The 18,632-nt window shown below is 40.2% G+C and overlaps 1 protein-coding gene across 20 annotated transcripts in view; it reads right to left on the reverse strand.

The window, feature by feature from the left end:
- Positions 1–18,632, reverse strand: part of CADPS (calcium dependent secretion activator) — a 769,567-nt gene that overhangs the window by 6,501 nt on the left and 744,434 nt on the right. For all 20 annotated transcript variants that reach the window (XM_068253773.1, XM_068253774.1, XM_068253772.1 and 17 more), the window contains one exon: positions 11,357–11,461. In XM_068253773.1, coding sequence (XP_068109874.1) covers positions 11,357–11,461 — 105 coding nt within the window. The remainder of the gene's footprint in view (positions 1–11,356; positions 11,462–18,632) is intronic.

Consider the following 18,632-nt stretch of genomic DNA (forward strand, 5'->3'; position numbering starts at 1 on the left):
TACGTAAAAAGGTAATTTTTAGGAATAAGAGGATACATATAATTGTTTATCTCATGAGTTTATTTTCACCTCGGCTTTTCTTTGAGAACAGTGGTGCAATTTATTACCCATCCCAATGATGACTACTTGAAAAATGACTGCAGTTAAAACAAACAAAAGTTATTTTGTATAATAAAATATGAAATTCTAAATTTCTTGCATCTAAAATGCTGTGCATTCCTTATTGTAAATACTGTATATATTCAATTGATTAAGTTCTGATGTTCTGCTCTATGGCTTAGTTAGTCTGCTAAGCTTAAAATGGAAACAGTTTCACTTGTTAAATGTAACTGGTGTACAAGCCATGCTTATGACCGTGTATATAGGTGTTAGATGTTGTCAGCATATCAAACACTCTTGCATTGTTAGACACCTATGGGAGCTGCAAAACACACGTTAGATGTTTTCTTGAATAAGCAAATTTAATTCACTTGACATCTGGATATATAACTAGATCCAGGCGGTTGATGCACTAAACTTTAGCAAGCATAAATTACGGAAAGGTATGACACCTTATTGATCACTTCTTCATGCTTGAGTCATTATTTTATTGTGAGATGTCTTTGACATACAAAATGGTCTAGTAAAAGTCAGCTTTGTTTATATCCACCTGGGCCTTCTTGCTCACTTACTTCAGGGGCATAAAGAGATAATTTGCATATTCCAGAGTGATGCATCATAGGAAACCACAGTTGCTAACTTAAAGGGGTTCTCTTGGGGGCTTTTAAAATGAAAACGGACACTTACCTGGGGCTTCTACCAGCCCCCTGAAGCTGTAATGTCCCACGCCATCCTCCTACAATCCTCGGTTCCTCGCCGCAGGTCCCGGTAATATATTCGTCTAACAAGACGAATAATGCTTGCTCTCGTGCACGACATCAGGAGCTTACTGCACAGGCACAGTACGAAGTTTTCTTGTACTGCACCTGCGCGGTAAGCTCCCGATGATGCGCGTGGCCGCAGTGGGTCTCAGATGCCGATCAGACCGGGACCGGCGGCGGAGAACAGCAGATCGTTGGAGGACGGCGTGAGACATTCCAGCTTCAGGGGGCTGGTAGAAGCCCCAGGCAAGTGTCCATTTTTATTTTAACCCCCCGCCCAAGAACTCCTTTAACCTCCCTGGTATTATGGCTTTTTGACCTTAAGTCTAAATAAACATTTTTCACAAGCTTTTAGACCCTAAAAACAAGAAGAAAAACATAGTACAGAAAAGTCTGCAGCAGCTCCTGCATGAAACTCACTCAGGCACAGGATTACCACCCTATTCTGCGGCTTTCCATCCCGATCCTGACTCGGGATTACCGCTAAGGAGGTTAAAGCTGAATCATCGCAAATACCTTCTGTTTTAAGAAGGCACATTACATTCAGCGTTACTACAGAGCTGAAACCTTACAAAGTGCCATACACCTTCATTTTTGGGGAAAGAGAAAATAGGCATGGGGATCGCCTGCTTGGGTATATTAACTCTGCCTGCCACATCAGAGCAAGCAAGTGTATGGGCCTCTTTCAAATTTACTTACCAGATTACTGTGTCTGCTAGCTGTGTGTAGTGGGTGGAAAGCCCAGCCCCACCCAAACGTATGCTCACTGCTGGTAAGCATGGCGGGAGCTCTTTAGACAATACCTTTCCAGATGGGGTCCTCAGTAATGAACATGGGAAAATTGCACCAATGCGAGATTGCTCAGATAAGCACTTCCTACCTTAGCTAATTAGTTCAGGGTCTTACTAATCTTAATCTTGATAATGTCTTTTGGGTTCTTCTATAGCACCACTATCTTGATCTGCTACTTGCACGTTGTACAGAGTATATTGTCTTGTCATTTTAACTGTCCCTTATGCTGGGAATACACGGTTCGTTTTTGCCTTCGTTTAAACCTTCGATTCGTTCGGTAAACGAATCGAGTGTTGAAAACGTATGTGAAAATAGTCATAATCTCATTATAGTTTCGATTAATAGACCCCAAAAACGAACGACTAGTGATCGAACATGTTTGATATTATCTCTCTTTATCCATCTAATCGAGCCATTGGTAGGCTTGATGGCTGTTCAGATCGATTATATGTTCGTTTATGCTAGTCCGTCCCTGTAAAAAGGGATTTTCGTTTCGTTTTTTTGCAGCCTTCGATCATTGGAAAAACGAAACCATCAGAATCGGAAAAAAAAACGAAACCGTGGGTGGTGATATTAACCGTATGACCGATTATTTCGGGATCGAAAAGGACAAAAGGCACAATCGAAACGAAGGTTTAAACGAAGGCAAAAACGAACCGTGTATTCCCAGCATTAGAGGGGCTCACAATCTAATCCTTACCATAGTCATATGTCTAAGTATGTATTGTGTAATGTAGGTATCCTAATCTAGGGCCAATTTAGGGGAAGCCAATTAACTTATTTGTATGTTTTTGGGATGTGTAAGGAAACCAGAGTGCCCAAAGGAAACCCACGCAGACAAGGGGAGAACATGCAAACTTATTGTAACAAGCTTACCTTCCTGCAGCGAGTCCCACAACGTCTCCCGCGGCGTCTCCAGCGGTACTCGCTCACAAAGCAAGACTTCCACGTTGCCATCCTCCGATGGCATCCCCAGCACCCCTGCAGCAGTGAATCAATGCACGCGCGTGCGTAGTACGATCAGACGCACACGCGCGGGACAGGGCGGCCTTTATAGGCTAAAGAGGCGTGTTTGATGAGGTGTCAGCTGTGATGTTCAGTTGACACCTTTTTGCAGGAGGTGCTGCCAATTCTGGGGGTGGGCATAGGGTCTGTCCCTGAAGTACTTAAGGCCAGAGCTTTCACTTGCTCATAGGCCTTGATACTAATCAGTTTGCTGGTTCTTGGCCCCTAGCTAGTGAGAGAATTGAGAGCTACATTTCATATATTGCGCATCAGCATATATATATATGTACTCTAGTCAGTCAGTATTGTATTATTTGTAATATTGTATATTGATTTGTGTACCGACCTTTGCCTGCCTATTGACCTCGTATCTGCCTAGCCCTTTGGACTACTGCCATCTGATTTCTGTGTATGACTCGGCCTGTCCCTGACTTCGCTACTGTTTGATCCTTCCAATACGACTGACATCTGACTTATGTGTATGACTCTGCCCGTTATTTGACTATGATTTTGCCTAGCCCTTCTGTACTCCAGTCATCTGATCACGTGTACGACCTCGGCCTGTCTCAGACTACGCTTTTCTCATTATTACTGTGATTTCCACTTGTCACGTCAGACCTCTTCACCTATAAGCGTGATACTTAAAAAGTAAAAAAATAAAGAGTCTACTGAAAGACCCTTGTACCTATTAATCAGGGTGGGAATACTTATCTCCCCCCCCCCCCACACACACACACTTTGCAGACAGGTGTAGTAAGCTGGGAACTGGAGCTAAAGGGGACCTGTCCACTTTCCAAGCCTCTCTCTATTGGGTGCCTGCTCATATGCCTTAGGAATGTGAAGCTATTACAGCTCCAGCAGGGAATCTCCATGACAGGTTTTGGACTAGTCCATATTCTCATTGGGGTGTCTCAGCAATTCCTTTATTCTTTTAAAATCACACCCTGAAAATGATCTATATAAAGATGCCGACATGCTGACCTACTCATTTGCACTCTGTATATTTTTTAAAAAAGCAACCCAAGATAACCCTATGAGGAGATGGAGATTCATCAGATTTGTAATGCCTACTATAAGTGACTGCAACATAGGAATAATCTAACGTATAGTGGATTCAAATACAATTAAATGATTCAAAGAAAATCAAATAAAAATTAACAGCTTATATGTATATGTAAACATGTATTTTACAATTTTACAATTTATTCGTAATAGTGGTACTTTAAAGTGAAACTTAAGTCAACGATAAAAAATTAGATTTACTCACCTGGGGCTTCCCTCAGCCCCCAGCAGCCGATTGGTGCCCTCGCAGCCCCGCTCTGACGCTCCAGGACCCGCCAGCGAACACTTCCGGTTTGGCCGTCACCGGCCGACAGGCATGGGAATGCGAGTGATTCTTCGCGTTTCCAGCCTGTATATCGCCCCCTATGCTGCTATTGCGGCCAGCTGGTCGCAATAGCAGCATAGGGGGCGATATACATTCTTGGAACGCGAAGAATCACTCGCGTTCCCATGCCTGTCGGCCGGTGACGGCCAAACCGGAAGTGTTCGCCGGCGGGTCTTGGAGCGTCAGAGCGGGGCTGCGAGGGCACCGATCGGCTGCTGGGGGCTGAGGGAAGCCCCAGGTGAGTTCATCTCATTTTTTATCGTTGACCGGGGCGTTATAAAGCATGTCGGTTGCTGGCCTACGCCCTTGCCAACTCGAGTACAGGTTGACCCATATATATATATATATATATATATATATATATATATATATATATATAGTCATTTTTTCTTGACAAAAGCTAAAGAAATTCTGAACCAAGAGTATTATGGAAGCTGTCATTCGTGATTTCTTTTTGTAAAATACTATTTGCTTGGCTGTTATGCGGATCCTTAATGCTTAAATTACATAACCAGATAATATGCAGTTATCGTTTAGCTTAGTTTGCCCAGAGACCTCCCCTGCTGGGTATCCGTGGTATGGAGAGAACCATGGAGTATCTGGTTCTACCAAAATTAGGGAATAGTGCAGGCTCAGGCATGTTTCTCTATTTGTCGACAAACATACAAAAACATTGGGCCCAATACAATTCACTTTTTCTCCTACATTTTGTCCTAGAAGATAATTTTAATCTTTACAAAAACTTTTTAGCACTTTGCAAATGAAAAAGAACCAAAAATAGGTGAAAAAGTACTGCCAAAATTATTCTGCGTATTTTCTTGCTTGCTGGTGGCAAAGGCATTTTATTGATTAGATGTAAAGTATCACCTTGGAGAAAACTGAGGAGAAAAACTGAGTTGGGTCAGTCCGATTATCTACTATTAGTATAGTGTTTACTGGTGCTTGCACAAATGTTGTGTAAGTTGTACTATCGTTAAAAAGCCTGTTCACAGATCACTATTGATCATCAATACTTCATAAAGGTTTTGTAAATCACACCTTCAGCCCCAATGATCCAGAAAGATCAGATATTCAAATTAACTCCGACTCAGCTACACGTATGCTTGTTGCAGTTAGACTAGACTAAAGTCAAAAAATAGGTACAACAGCCATGCACATGACATACACAGATCGAGGTAGGGCCTCTTGGCACATAGCACGTGTCCCATTGTGTCTGAGTTTGGCACGGCTATAACAGTAATGCTATAGTCCGCGGCCCGCTCACGGGTAATTTGGGGATCCAATGATTGCTATGACTCGGAGAGAAGATAGTAATTAATGCCGCTGGGAATTTCACCATTCGACTCACTCTGCGCCAAAGTGGCCAGGCGGCAAACTGCCATGTATGCTTTAGAGATAGCTATATGGCAACCTCTGTGTTCCATTCACTATCAGTTTCCTTTAAACTACAATGTGATTTCAATTTCTCAGAAAAAAAATGCTTTAAGCATAAATCAGTGCTGCGTAATATGTTGGTGCTTTATAAATACAATAAATAAATCAATCAATCAGTAGTATTGGTAATGTTGGTGTTCAGTAAAAATGAAATCCATCCTACGTATTGTTGATTTGGTGCAGTTCAGTTAGCGTATAATCCCTTCATAGTAAACGTTAATGGGACTGGACCGAGTAGTTTACTATATCAGAAGTTTTCTATATCAGGATTAGTCATACATTGTATATTCATACAGGTGCATGCTTGGGCCCTGGAAATTAAATTTACTATATCCAGAGGTTTACTATATCAGAGTCAACTAGTGAGATTCCCCTGTATAACCAAATAGTTGACATTTTCACATGATTCACAAATAAGTGGTACCAGCATAAGCAAGAGACTCTGGCAGTTGTCTTGGTGGTGGCAGATATACGCCCCACCCAGGGGACATATTGATGTCGCAAAAGGATAAAAGAAAAAACGGAGGAGCACTCCGTAGTGTATTAAACTTTTTATTGTAAAATCACGCAAGATTAAAATACACTTACTGAAAAGCAGTGTTGTATGAGCTTGTCATGGGAACATCGCATAAATAACCTCCAGCGGGCAACCTGTTCCGCCTCTGTGGTCAGCAGCGGGGGGTGTCTCAGATAGTATGGATGAGGTGCCTCCTGTCGGTGTCCGTGTGCCAGGGACCGCACAACGCGTTTTGGCATATCCACGCCTTTGTCAAGTGAGTCACTGGCTGGCACACAGGGGGGTTTATAAACTGTGTTAATAGGTTGAATTAAGGCGGGGAAAAAAGGAACCGTAACCATGGCGATCATAACAACAAATGTACGCCTGGTTATCTGATGTAAAGTCTTAACGGAAATGGGAGATTAGCCCGAACGTGGGACAGCTGGTGAGTTAACAAGCTTAATGTGTAGTTTGGTAAGCGGGAATCAGCACCAGTGAAAGATTACCTGCTTGGAGCCGAAGATCTCCGCAACAAAGGAACACTCCAGGCTGCCGTAGTATCGAGTTTCTGTGGGAACACGATCAGGCACCATGCCCATTGGTTCCTGTCTAAACACGTGGGGCAACATGGAGTCACGTCAGGTGGAGGGGTGGGCGATGCAAAGCCGTGGCTGTGACATGTCAGATGTCAGATATTGATGTCTACTGCTGTCGGCACACTGCATGTCTGTGTTGGTCATCATCATCATCACTACTTTTTCCTGTTAGTGGGGCTGGTATTCTGTACATTATAGCCCAAACTGGTTTTAACTGTTCATCGCCATTCATTTCTGCTATCATTAGTGTTTTGGTTACTAAATTATTTACAAGTGCAGCATATTACATCAAGCATTAAGCCATGCTGCTGCTGTTTTGCACATTATAGCCTTTAGTGAATGCTTGGTCCTTAGCATCTCACTTCCTGCCTAGTGTTACTATAGTGAAAGCAAACAAACAAGCAAAAACTCTTTAAATTACTACAGTTAGGATTTGTTTATTTTTAGCCAGTTATATGAAGAAAAAGGAAGGGGAGAGGGACCTGTTGTTTGCTTATAGTCTCACTTCCAACTTAGTGTTAACATTGTAAAAAAAACAAATATGAAACACTGAGTTAGTTTTTGTATATTTCTAATCACATAGTTCATTCAGTGTCTTCCATTTGCTTAGTGTCTCACTTACAGCTTAATATTGCATTGTAAAAAAACAAATTACATTATAACAGTTGACAAATTTTTAGTTACATGGTGCATCCAGCTATACAGGGAGCCTCTCATTTGCTTAGTGTTTCACACAAATTTTAAACTAATCCATATGGTGTTCACATATGTTTTATATGGTGTTCAGGTAATTATTCCATTTTAGTGTGTTAGTTCTTGAAGAGGCTCGAAGACAAAGAAAGTACGGCTCTCATACTTATCCAGGGCTTCCTCCCACGGAAGTTCCACGCCGTCCTTCCGCGGTCTGCCCTTCAGCCGCGGTGAGCTCCGTTACCAGGCTCAGTCAATGCCAGTCAGGTTCTACTGCGCATGCGTAGACCTCCCACACATGCGCAGTAGACCCGGACTGACGCCACTGAGCCTGGTAACGGAGCTCACTGCGGCTAAACGGCAGACCACGGGATGACGGCGTGGGACTTAGACGTGTTTATGGGGCAGGAGGAAGCCCTAGGTAAGTATCAGAGCTGTACTTTTTTTCGTCTCTGAGTCTCTTTAAAAACATATGTTGCTACACTTTGGCCTCAATTCTGGTAGGGCTTTCAAACAAATTCTCCTTTAATAACTTCAGCGCTGTAGGGAATTTCAGGCTAATATATCCATCACCAGACACCCTTCAAAGTGCAGGATTACCAGTTTCTGAAGAGACCCAAGTTATAAGGTCTAAAGGCTCAGATTGATCACCAATACGATCACCAACACGATCACTTCCCTTATAAGTCCTCGGAGATTCGTATTACAGCTTCACCTCCTTTTAACAACAGCCGCTCCCAGCATAAAAAGAATAATAACCCGGGACAAATCTAAGTGTATTCCGTTTAAAAACAACACATTTATTTTTCATCCACGAATAAATAGAGTCACAGTACTCACTTCCTGGCCCTTGTGACAGGGACCCTCAATGTTATCTCGCGTATCACAAAATACCCTGGAGCGCCCTTCTCATCTACCACCGTAAGCCTGACCGGTTTCGGTCAAAACATTTTTTTCTTAAAATTATTTTTATGCTGAGAGCGGCTGTTGTTAAAAGGAGCTAAAGCTGTAATACGAATCTCCGAGGACTTATAAGGAAAGTGATCGTGTTGGTGATCGTATTGGTGATCAATCTGAGCCTTTAGACCTTATAACTTGGGTCTCTTCAGAAATTGGTAAGCCTACACTTTGAAGGGTGTCTGGTGATGGATATATTAGCCTGAAATTCCCTACAGCGCTGAAGTTATTAAAGGAGAATTGGTGATGAAGTCTATCTGAGGACTTTTAGACTTCTTGGCAGCTTATGGGACATTTTATTATCTCCAGCACGGATATATCAATGTGTATATGTTGAACTTTCAAACAAATTACCTCATGTACGGTAATTTACCTCATGAGGTAATAACATTTAGCAATTCTAGTAGGTTTTAGTCATGTTTTACCTCATGCGATAAATTATGAAGTAATTCGTGAGGTAATTTGCATTAATTTTACTGAAAATAGCTATTCTCGTGGAAATTAAGGGGCATGTTAGCACATAATTTACCAAACAGTTTAAGACCTGCCTGTACCTGGAGGTAAAGTCAATTTGTATGCATTTTGCAGTTTTTATTGGAGTTATTTTGCTGTTTTAGTGGAGTTCCTATTCAGGCTGTGTAATAGAAAAAAATAGTAGAAATAAAATTCCAAATATTTACTGGATTTTTTTTTTCATAGGGGATGCCTATAAATATACTTTTCATAGGTTGCTACATAATCAAATACACCTTCCTCCCTCAAAAAAAACAAAAACAAAAGACTATTCTAACTTCTTTCAGAATAGCTAAAAAAGAGGAAAATACCACACAAGGTATTTTACCTATAAAAAAAAAATTAACCTCACATAGCTACCAGAATAGTTTGTATAATTGCTGCAGACATTTTAGGTGATGAAAATATAGTATTTGTATATAGGGTTAGAAAAAAGATCACCTGTCTAGACAGCTCCTTATGTAGCCATACAATAAAAGAAAAAGGTGATGTTGTCTACCTACAATTGTCTAGCAGGAACTGAAGAATAGAAACATTCAATTCAGTTTTAAAAATGGATCCAGTGTGAGCATGTCACCACAAAGGCCATCTGGATTTCCTGAACATCTTGGCATAGGTTGCTAGGTAGAGCACTCATCTGGTCCAGAAATTCCACTGATCCCTGGACTTCCATCTTTCCCAGATTCATTAAGGCAGTAGAGGCGTAAATATTTATTTTGTATTAAAAAATGTACTAAAAACTACTACTTCCTCATAAGTGGATAGATAATAGCTACCGGCTCAGACTAAATATGCTGACTGTTCAGTATTGTTTTAAAATGGGAACTAGAAGTAAGAGGAACAAATAGGCTTCTATCTTTATTATCTTTCACAAATGTCCGGTGACTGGCTATCATGTTGAGATTTTGGCTTCTATACAGTCAGATTTTGTCCTGCAACCAGAATGTAGCCATTGAAGTGACAGTGGAGTCAAAAAAGCAGGCCTCACACAGGCTTTTAGGTCAGTAATAGAGAACTAATAAACACTACCAAGGGTCAGCACAACAATCAGGCAAGTAACTTAAGAAACTCTGCACCTTCCATGTTCTTCTCACTTCAGGATTATTTTACCAAAACATGTAACCATCCTAACATATAAACAAGGATATGAAAATTGCATTTCAATCTCTATACAGTGTACATTATGAATTTAATATATATGTCTTATCCCCATTCCCTTTAATAGCTACACATTCAGGTTAACCAGTGGCAATGCTGTGGAATCTATAGTTATGCTTTTTAAATAATACTAATAATAATAAAGTAGTGATTGTCTGCAAAGGTGAGATTTAGTGCAAATCTGCAAGTAAACCCAATTCTGCAGGCCCCTGTATGGGATCTGTGCTATGAAAATCTGATATTCTATTTACAAAGAAATAAACAATAAGGCTGTGATTTCTATTTGCAAAACAAGTATCATTATTAGTTCAAAATTAGTGTGTTAAAACACCTGAGTAATAGGCATCCTCAATTAATAATGCAAGCTGCATACTCAAGCAAGTGTGAAAGTAAAATGCCCTATGTTTTTATTGTTGTGTGATTTTTGTGAATGTGCATTATACATGTAATTATGCTGTAAAATGTATATGTGTAAAATGTATGTATATAAATGCAAAATAAAATGAGAAAGTTTGCTTTTGAAAAAATACAATCGTATTTTTTTCCTATTCTTTTAATTAAAAAGTAATTTTGCTTTAGGCTCCGGAAATAGCTTTGGAGGAGTCAGAGAAAAGTGCACTTTTATAGCAACAATGAATGATATTAAATTGATCTAAACTCTCCTTCAATCTCCTTTCATGGTAAGCCACTGTGATTTCACACTGCAATAATTATCATTAGCCCAAGACACACATACACAGGAATAAATATATACTTTCCGGGTATGTGATCTCACCTTAGTGATCTCTTATAGTTCAGTATAAACACCCATTGTAAGAGAAACTACTTCAGTTAATTATGAGAACAATATCAATTTGCATTTTGTTTAATGATCCCAGAATACATTAAAACATGTTGCGAAGAAATATTTGCATCACTAACAAACACGGAAACATTGTCTGGGGTGTTTGATAGTGCATCCCCAATGATTTCAAATAACCTATTGTAAAAAAAAAAAATAAAGAGCATAAAAAATACCAGCATTTTCCAACAAAGTTCAAGCAGTTCAATATTATTTTTCCTTATTTAACATATTTTGCCAAACATAACTATTGCAATAATATGCAGAAACGGGTTTAAAAAAACAACTGGATCCTACAATTTTAACATAAATTTTACAGACCTCTGTTAACATACTTCTTAGCTTCTATTTTTGCATGAACAATTGAACTCTATCTAGTTTGTATTGATTATTAGCGGTGGGGGGAGAATACTTGGAGAGACAAAATTCCATTAAATGTCATTAATGTCTACTATATCTATAGTTAAATAGATGCCATTGGGAAGTAAATAAGACAAAAAGAATTTGACCTAGGAAAGATAATGCCATATGCATGTAAAATACTTTATTACATTGCTAGATTTGGATTAAAAAATATGAATGGAAAATGAACAAGCAAAATTATATGTCCGAAAAAAACCTTACCTTGACAACTCTAATGAGGGTTTTCAGCTGATATATATGAAGTTGGAGGTCCATACGGTCGGTCAGCCACGTACAAACAACATTCATTGAACTGGTGTACCATTGCTGAAAAACAGATAACATTTCTCCAGACCCACAGTAAGCCAAACAATATAACCAAAAATATGGGATATAAAATCATTAACTTAGCTAAGCATTTAATTAATATTAATTATTCAGAGTCATATAAACTGTAATTTCTACATGCAAAAAAAATGTTTTGAAACAAAAGGAAAGTAGGTATCCTTTAAATGATATTTTGCAGGTAAAAAATAAATAAATTAAAATTGTCATTTGAAATAGTTCCACTTACCTTACATAGCAGTCTATCAATCTTAAGGATATTTGCCTATTGATATACAACCAGTATTTTGGATACAATAACAAAATAAATAAATCAAGTTATGGGTAATGTATTCCTGCCTTTCCCCAGGAAAGGTGAAACCTACAGTGAATTACACGCGGTTTGCATAACCAATGTGTTATCAATTTGCCTTAAATTAGAAGAATATTAACGGAACACATACACATACAAATGAGGGTTGATCAAGCTGGTGAAATAATTTTTCTCTCTAAGAGGGTTAATTTTGCTTCTTCCCTGTGAAAAATGCTTGAAGCTGTGTCACTGCAGACTGCCACCCCTGCAGAGCAAGATGTCTCTTGAGCAATACACTTCTACAATGCTGCTTACAGATTCATATTTTCCATCTACTTAGCAACATTCACCATAGCTGCATAAATCATTCACATGCATACATTCATAACAACATCGTACGTTGAAAAGATGACTTTAATATATTGGCTCACATAAAAATGTAACCTTGCTGATGAAATACTCCGTATTAAAAGCCCAAGTGAGCATAATAAACAATGATTTTATCTCTAACGTGAACAATATTAAGCTCATGGCCTATGTTAAATACATACACAAGATTTTTCAGTTACGCGGTTAAAATTTACAATCTCTCAACATCTGTAATTTAACAAAGCGAACTTGTGCATCATTGCAAGAACACTTTGACATACATGCACATACAATTGCACACAAATGGGCATATCCATACAGAAAAGACACTTGTGGGGACCAGGGTATTAACTGACAAGGTCAGTGAAGGATTATTGAGCCAAACACATTAACACTTAGTTGAAGATCACTAGGCTTGAAAAAGTTTAATGCTTTGTCATACATGATTACCCCCATAAAAGAAAAAAATAACACAAAAAAAAAACACAATAGCTGAGCAATCTGCCACCTCACAAGATAGCCTGCATGATTTGCTCTGCAAGTATTTTGACATTTCTGGGTGGAGGAAGCAGATAAATATTTCCCCAACACGTCCTTCTCCATCCTCTGTACCAACCGCAGAGGCAAGTGCATTATAACATTGGGTGGTTAAGAAGTACACATCTGCAATAAGGTCCACAGGGAATCATTTGTCTTTCTACCTATAGATGGAGTGGGAAGTAAGAACAGGTTGTGGCCAGGAGTAATGTTGCTTATCTCTGAAAGGATGGTGATGGTGGTGGGGAAGGGGGATTGACAATCATACCCTTTATAGTAGCAGTTATTTGGCTGCGCTATAAAAATACAATAGATATCTGAATCAGAAAAAATTGTCATTTCTGTCAAGCAGTATTTAGGGATTGTGGGTTGCCTAGAATCCTCAAAACACACAGGAACACTGGGAGCCCAGTATAGTATAGCAAGGAATTGTAAGGTGGAAGCTGTAAGGATACAGTTGAATAGATACTAGCAAACTCAGGTTGCTAACCAGCAATCAACATAGTGCATATTGGGAACAACAAACCTCACTCAGGAATGTGGCTATCTCTTCTTGGTTCCAATTGAATGACAATGGGGAAGACCCTGGCTGGTAACAACCCTCACACAAAGGTGATGAACAACCAAAGAGGAGAGGAGGCACCCAAAAAAGGATAAAACAATTGAAAACAGTTAAAAAACAAGTTAGCTCTTGTTGGCACTAAGAGCTTTTTGGCTTTTTGTTAAGCGCAGGCGATTTTAGAAAACGCTTTAAAAGCGTTTGTGCAATGTTGCTCTATGTGAGTTTTCTCAAATGAGCGATTAGCTTTCTTTCCGAGTGCAAATTCAGGTCCTGCAAAATTTCTAGAGCGTTTGCGTTTCATTGCAAGGTATAGGAAAATTGCAAAGCATTTGAAAAAGCGATTTGGTGAGCGTTTGTTTTTAGTTGTTTTTTTTTAATACACTGCAATAAAAAAGTTCCAAGGCAAAGAGTTCACTTCCTGATTGTCATCAGGAAGTTATAAAAAAAACCCTAACAAAGGCGTATTGAAAAGCGCTTAAGAAAGTGAAAATTGCCCAGAAAGTGCTGGGGAAAGCACTTACAAAAGCGCCCAAAAAGCACTCAGCGCTTGCGCTGGTGATTTTTAATTTGAACAAGGCCTAAGAGATTGCTCACCTACAAAGATGAAAAGTCACTAATGGTTTAATAAACTTTATATTGCAGAGCAATGACAATTTTTGCGGCTTTTGAGTCCAATTTTTATTGATCAAATAAGGTGCCTCAATAGCAATCAATCAATGAAGTGGGATGATGGTTCAAGAAATGTGTCGTCATTTTGCAAATAAATAATTTTTTTGAACCATCATCCGGTTGTCTCTTTATATTGACTCTCTATATTATGAAGGGGCAAACTTTATGCTCAGACAAAATCCTCTGAGTGCAAATCAAAAGTAAATTGTGTGACATGTTGGTACTTATCTAATGCTAACCTTAAAGTTCAACACTAGCCTTAGACCCTAAATAACTTAACACAAAACTAAAATTCCACAATATCAACTTAATTTAGGCCTAGCACTCTTTGACAGGCAGCCTATTGGGCCAATGATAGTGTTGATGTGTTGCTTTACCCGTTGGAGTGAAGACACACCTTATTGAAGTGCAGTGGGTGATAGTGGAGGGTGTTTCATCATTCAGGCTGCTCTACTATAGTAAATCTATAACATAATATATTTCACTATTTAATAGAATTGATAAATCTCCATCAATGTGATAAGAGTTTGGCCTTGTTTAATATAATTTACCTATCAACCCAAAGCTGACTTTTCAGGTGTAATAACCCTGAGAATCTCATTTCTAGTGGAAGAAGGAGAGAATATCTCAGAATAATACAATACAATACAATAACATTTCTATAGCGCTTTTCTCCCATAGGACTCAAAGCGCTTAGGCTCTCTCAGATTCAGTAGTTAGTAGGATGAAGTATTTACACAACAAAAGTTATATTTCTGCAAATGCCAGACTGAACAGGTGGGTTTTCAGTATGGATTTAAACACATCCAGGGATGGGGCTGTCCTGATCTGTTGAGGTAAGGAGTTCCAAAACATAGGGGCAGCATGACAGAAGGCTCTGGGACCAAAAGTTTCCAAGTGGATTCTGGGTATGACTAGATTATTAGAACCTGTGGATCTGAGAATGCGGGGATTGCTACGCAGCTGTAACATATCTTTCAAGTATCCAGGGCCTAGATTATTCAGGGATTTAAATGTCAGTAGGCCGATCTTGAATAGGACCCTCCATTCTATAGGTAGCCAGTGAAGGGAATGCAGGACTGGCATTATGTGGCAGTGACGGGGTTGGTTGGTTAGCAGTCTGGCAGCAGTATTCTGTATCAGCTGTAGGCGGTACAAGACCTTTTTTGGAAGGCCAGTGTAGAGAGCATTGCAGTAGTCCAGTCGGGATGTGATGAAGGCGTGGACTAAGGTTGGCAGATCTTCTGGGGTATGAGGTGCTTGATTTTTGCAATGTTCTTCAGGTGAAAATAGGATGATTTCACCACCGCAGAGATTTGAGTTCTGAAGTTTAAATCCCCATCAATTAGAACTCCCAGGCTACGCACATGATCAGAGCTGCGTAGATCCGTGCCTCCTATTCCCAGTGGTGAAGACTGCAAGTTAAGTTGTTTTGTTATCATGCTCTGCCCTCCAATCAGAAGGACTTCAGTTTTGTCTGCATTTAGTTTCAGCCAGTTGTCATTCATCCATTGCTGTAGTTCACGTAAGCAGGCGTTTATAGTTAGAGTTGGGTCTGTCACACCAGGCTTGAAGGAAAGATATAGTTGGGTGTCGTCTGCGTAGCAGTGGTATGTCAGGCCATGTTTTTGGATTAGTTTTCCCAACGGTAGCATGTAAATCGTGAAAAGCAGGGGAGAGAGGATTGAGCCCTGGGGCACCCCATACTTAAGTGTTACAGGGGTGGACAGGAAGGGCCCCATAGACACTTTGTGGGTTCTGTCACTCAAGAAGGATTGGAACCACTGAAGTACTATGCCATCAATGCCGCAGTATTCCTGTAGCCTGTTTATCAAGATGTCATGGTCAACTGTGTCAAAGGCTGCAGAAAGGTCTAGCAGTATGAGGATCGAGCACTCTCCTCTGTCTCTTGCCATGAGCAGGTGGTTGCATATTTGGATGAGGGCAGTTTCAGTGCTGTGGTGTTTCCTGAAGCCAGACTGGAATGGGTCATAACTGTTATTTTGTAGGATTCTGGCTTCTAGCTGGAGGTATACAGCTTTTTCAATTAGCTTGCCCAGAAAGGGGAGGTTAGAGACAGGTCTGTAGCTGGTCATTGCATCTGGGTCCAGGGAGGGTTTTTTGAGGAGAGGCCTGATGATTGCTTCCTTCAGTAAAGCAGGAAATTTCCCTGATTGTAAGGAACAGTTAACAATTTTGAGGAATACCGGTACGAACAGGTCGGGGCAGTTCAACATGAACTGTGTTGGGCCAGGATCCAGGTCACAGGTAGTTAGGCGGACGTGAAGGAGGATGCTTGATGTGACTTCTTCATCAATTTCTTTGAAGTTTGACCAAGGTGTTACGTTGTCTCTGCTAATGGTCTTCGGCGCTATATTAGGCTCAGATGCTGTAAGTTGGATGGCGGACCTTATAGCGGAGACTTTGTCTGTGAAGAAATGGGCAAATTAGTCACAGAGGTCCTTTGAAGACTCGATATTAAGTTGTTGACATGCTGGGTTGCAGAGTTTTTCCACTGTGCGGAACAGTTGGGCTGGTTTGTTAACTGCATTTGCAATCTCTTGTGATAGAAAGGATGATTTTTTTCCCGTGATTACCTTTTGGTAGCTCTTCAAGTGGAAGATTAAGGCATGTTTGTCTTCTGGGGACTGAGATTTGCGCCACAGCCTCTCAAGTTTTCGGCCTTGTCTTTTCAGCTCTTTTATAGCGTTATCAAACCACTGTGCATGATGGTGTGGAGTAAGATATTTGGTGCGCAGAGGAGCAATGGTCTCAAAGGTGGAGGACACACATTTGTTGTATTTAAAAACCAGAGTATCAGGGTCCAAGCTGGAGTCAGTCAATTCATCAAAGCTAAGGTTATCTCGGATATGTTGAGGTGTTAGCCCTTTTAAGCGGCGATATTTTATTTGATTCTTGACCTGGTGTTTGACGGCTGGTATTGAGAGGGAGAAGTGGATAGTGTGATGGTCTGACCAGGCAACAGGATTAATTTCCACATTGGCTATTGACAGCCCAGTATGGAATATAAGGTCCAGAGTGTGACCTTTCCTGTGAGTAGCAGAACTGATTGATTGGAGGAAGCCCAGTTCATGTAAGGCACGAGGTAGCTCTTTTCCAAATTGTGAAGAGGAGTCGTCCACCCATGTATTGAAATCTCCAAGAACAATCCATCTGGGGTGTTCCAGTGTTAGGTTGCACAGGAGGTCTACAAGTTCCTCAAGGAAGTCTGAGTATTTTTCTGGTGGGCGGTAGATCAGCAATATGTTAATGTTTTCCTCAGCTAAAAGTTGCACCCCCAAGCATTCAAACGAGTTGGTAGGACCTACAGTAAGTGGTCTGATTTTCAAAGCTGATCTAAAGCAAAGTGCAACCCCTCCTCCCCTGCGTTCTTTCCTGTTGCAGTATATCACAGAATAGTTTGTTGGCACAGCTGCCTCCAGGGTGGGGCCAACAGGTTCAGAAAGCCATAATGATATCAGAACGATGGATCAGTGGCAGAGGAAACTATGGTAGGACAGTGAGGTTATTCTTTCTATTGGAATGTTCCTCTGAAATGCCACAGCTGTTGACAGTAGAGCTTTATGGTTCATTTGAAGGCCTCATATTTAATGTGTGCAACAAGTAGGTGGAGCTGGCGTACAGTACACATGCCCCATGTGATTTTTTGATTTTTTTTCTTTCTGTATTCTTAATACTTGAGAACTTTAAAGTGCCTGAGAAGTACAGCAAGTCAATGGACAAATCGTCTCAAGCCCATCCACCCATGACTGACATACTGGTGCAGAGTGGATTTACCCTTTAAATTTACAGAAAATGTAGACAAATGGTGTAATTAGTCACTTTATATTTCTATGAGATATGTTCACTTAAGTTGATGACAGGATCCTTCTATCAAATTTCAGTCTCCCTTCAGGGCTGAATCAGAAAGGTGTGAGGGGAGGAATCAAGCATCATCACATTCACTTTCCTTACAGAATGGCAACTATGAGCTGCCATAATATAATCTGACATTTCCTGTTTAGAAGAGAAGAATTTAGCCATTAGTCAAAGTTCATTCTCTGTCAGTGCTTACAGACTGGAGCAGGTGTTTAACTATGAGCATAAATCTTCATTTAGATCCTTGGTAATTGCCTCTGGCATCCATTAATAAGTTACACTGATCACAGTAAGACTGTGATGATAATATCTTTTTTTCCCTCTGCCTTAATGTGTACTTTGTACCTCTCACTCTCACATCTTTAGATGGACTGGCTCTTCTTCAAGTCTGACCCCAAATATTATATAGACACACAATGGCATGCATGTTACAAGTGTTCTATTAACTCTGTAGTTCCAGATATTGCTGTTTAGCGTCTGAGTGCCATGGATGGCAGCTCCTCCGCTCAGTCAGCACTTCAGCCTGCTCCTCTGGTCCTACTTTGTCTTTTCTGCTTCTGTTACTCTGTAATTCTGCTTATATGTATTTTATGTTTACGCTTACTCCATGTGCAATTGCACCGTTCTGTATGTTATAGTGTGCAACCACCAACCCTGTTTGTGCCAAACCCAATTCCAGGTACAACCCATCTTGTACTTGGCAAATACAATTTTTTCTGATTCTTTCTATCTGCTAAAATTACAGTTACATACCCAGGTTACATTTTTGTTGCCTGATCATTCATGATCATCTCCGGTGACTGTATGCCAGTAGGCTGCAACAAATAAATGTTTTTCTTTAAAGG

This window comes from Hyperolius riggenbachi, chromosome 9 (genome assembly GCF_040937935.1).
Source record: "Hyperolius riggenbachi isolate aHypRig1 chromosome 9, aHypRig1.pri, whole genome shotgun sequence".
NCBI classification, from domain to species: domain Eukaryota; kingdom Metazoa; phylum Chordata; class Amphibia; order Anura; family Hyperoliidae; genus Hyperolius; species Hyperolius riggenbachi.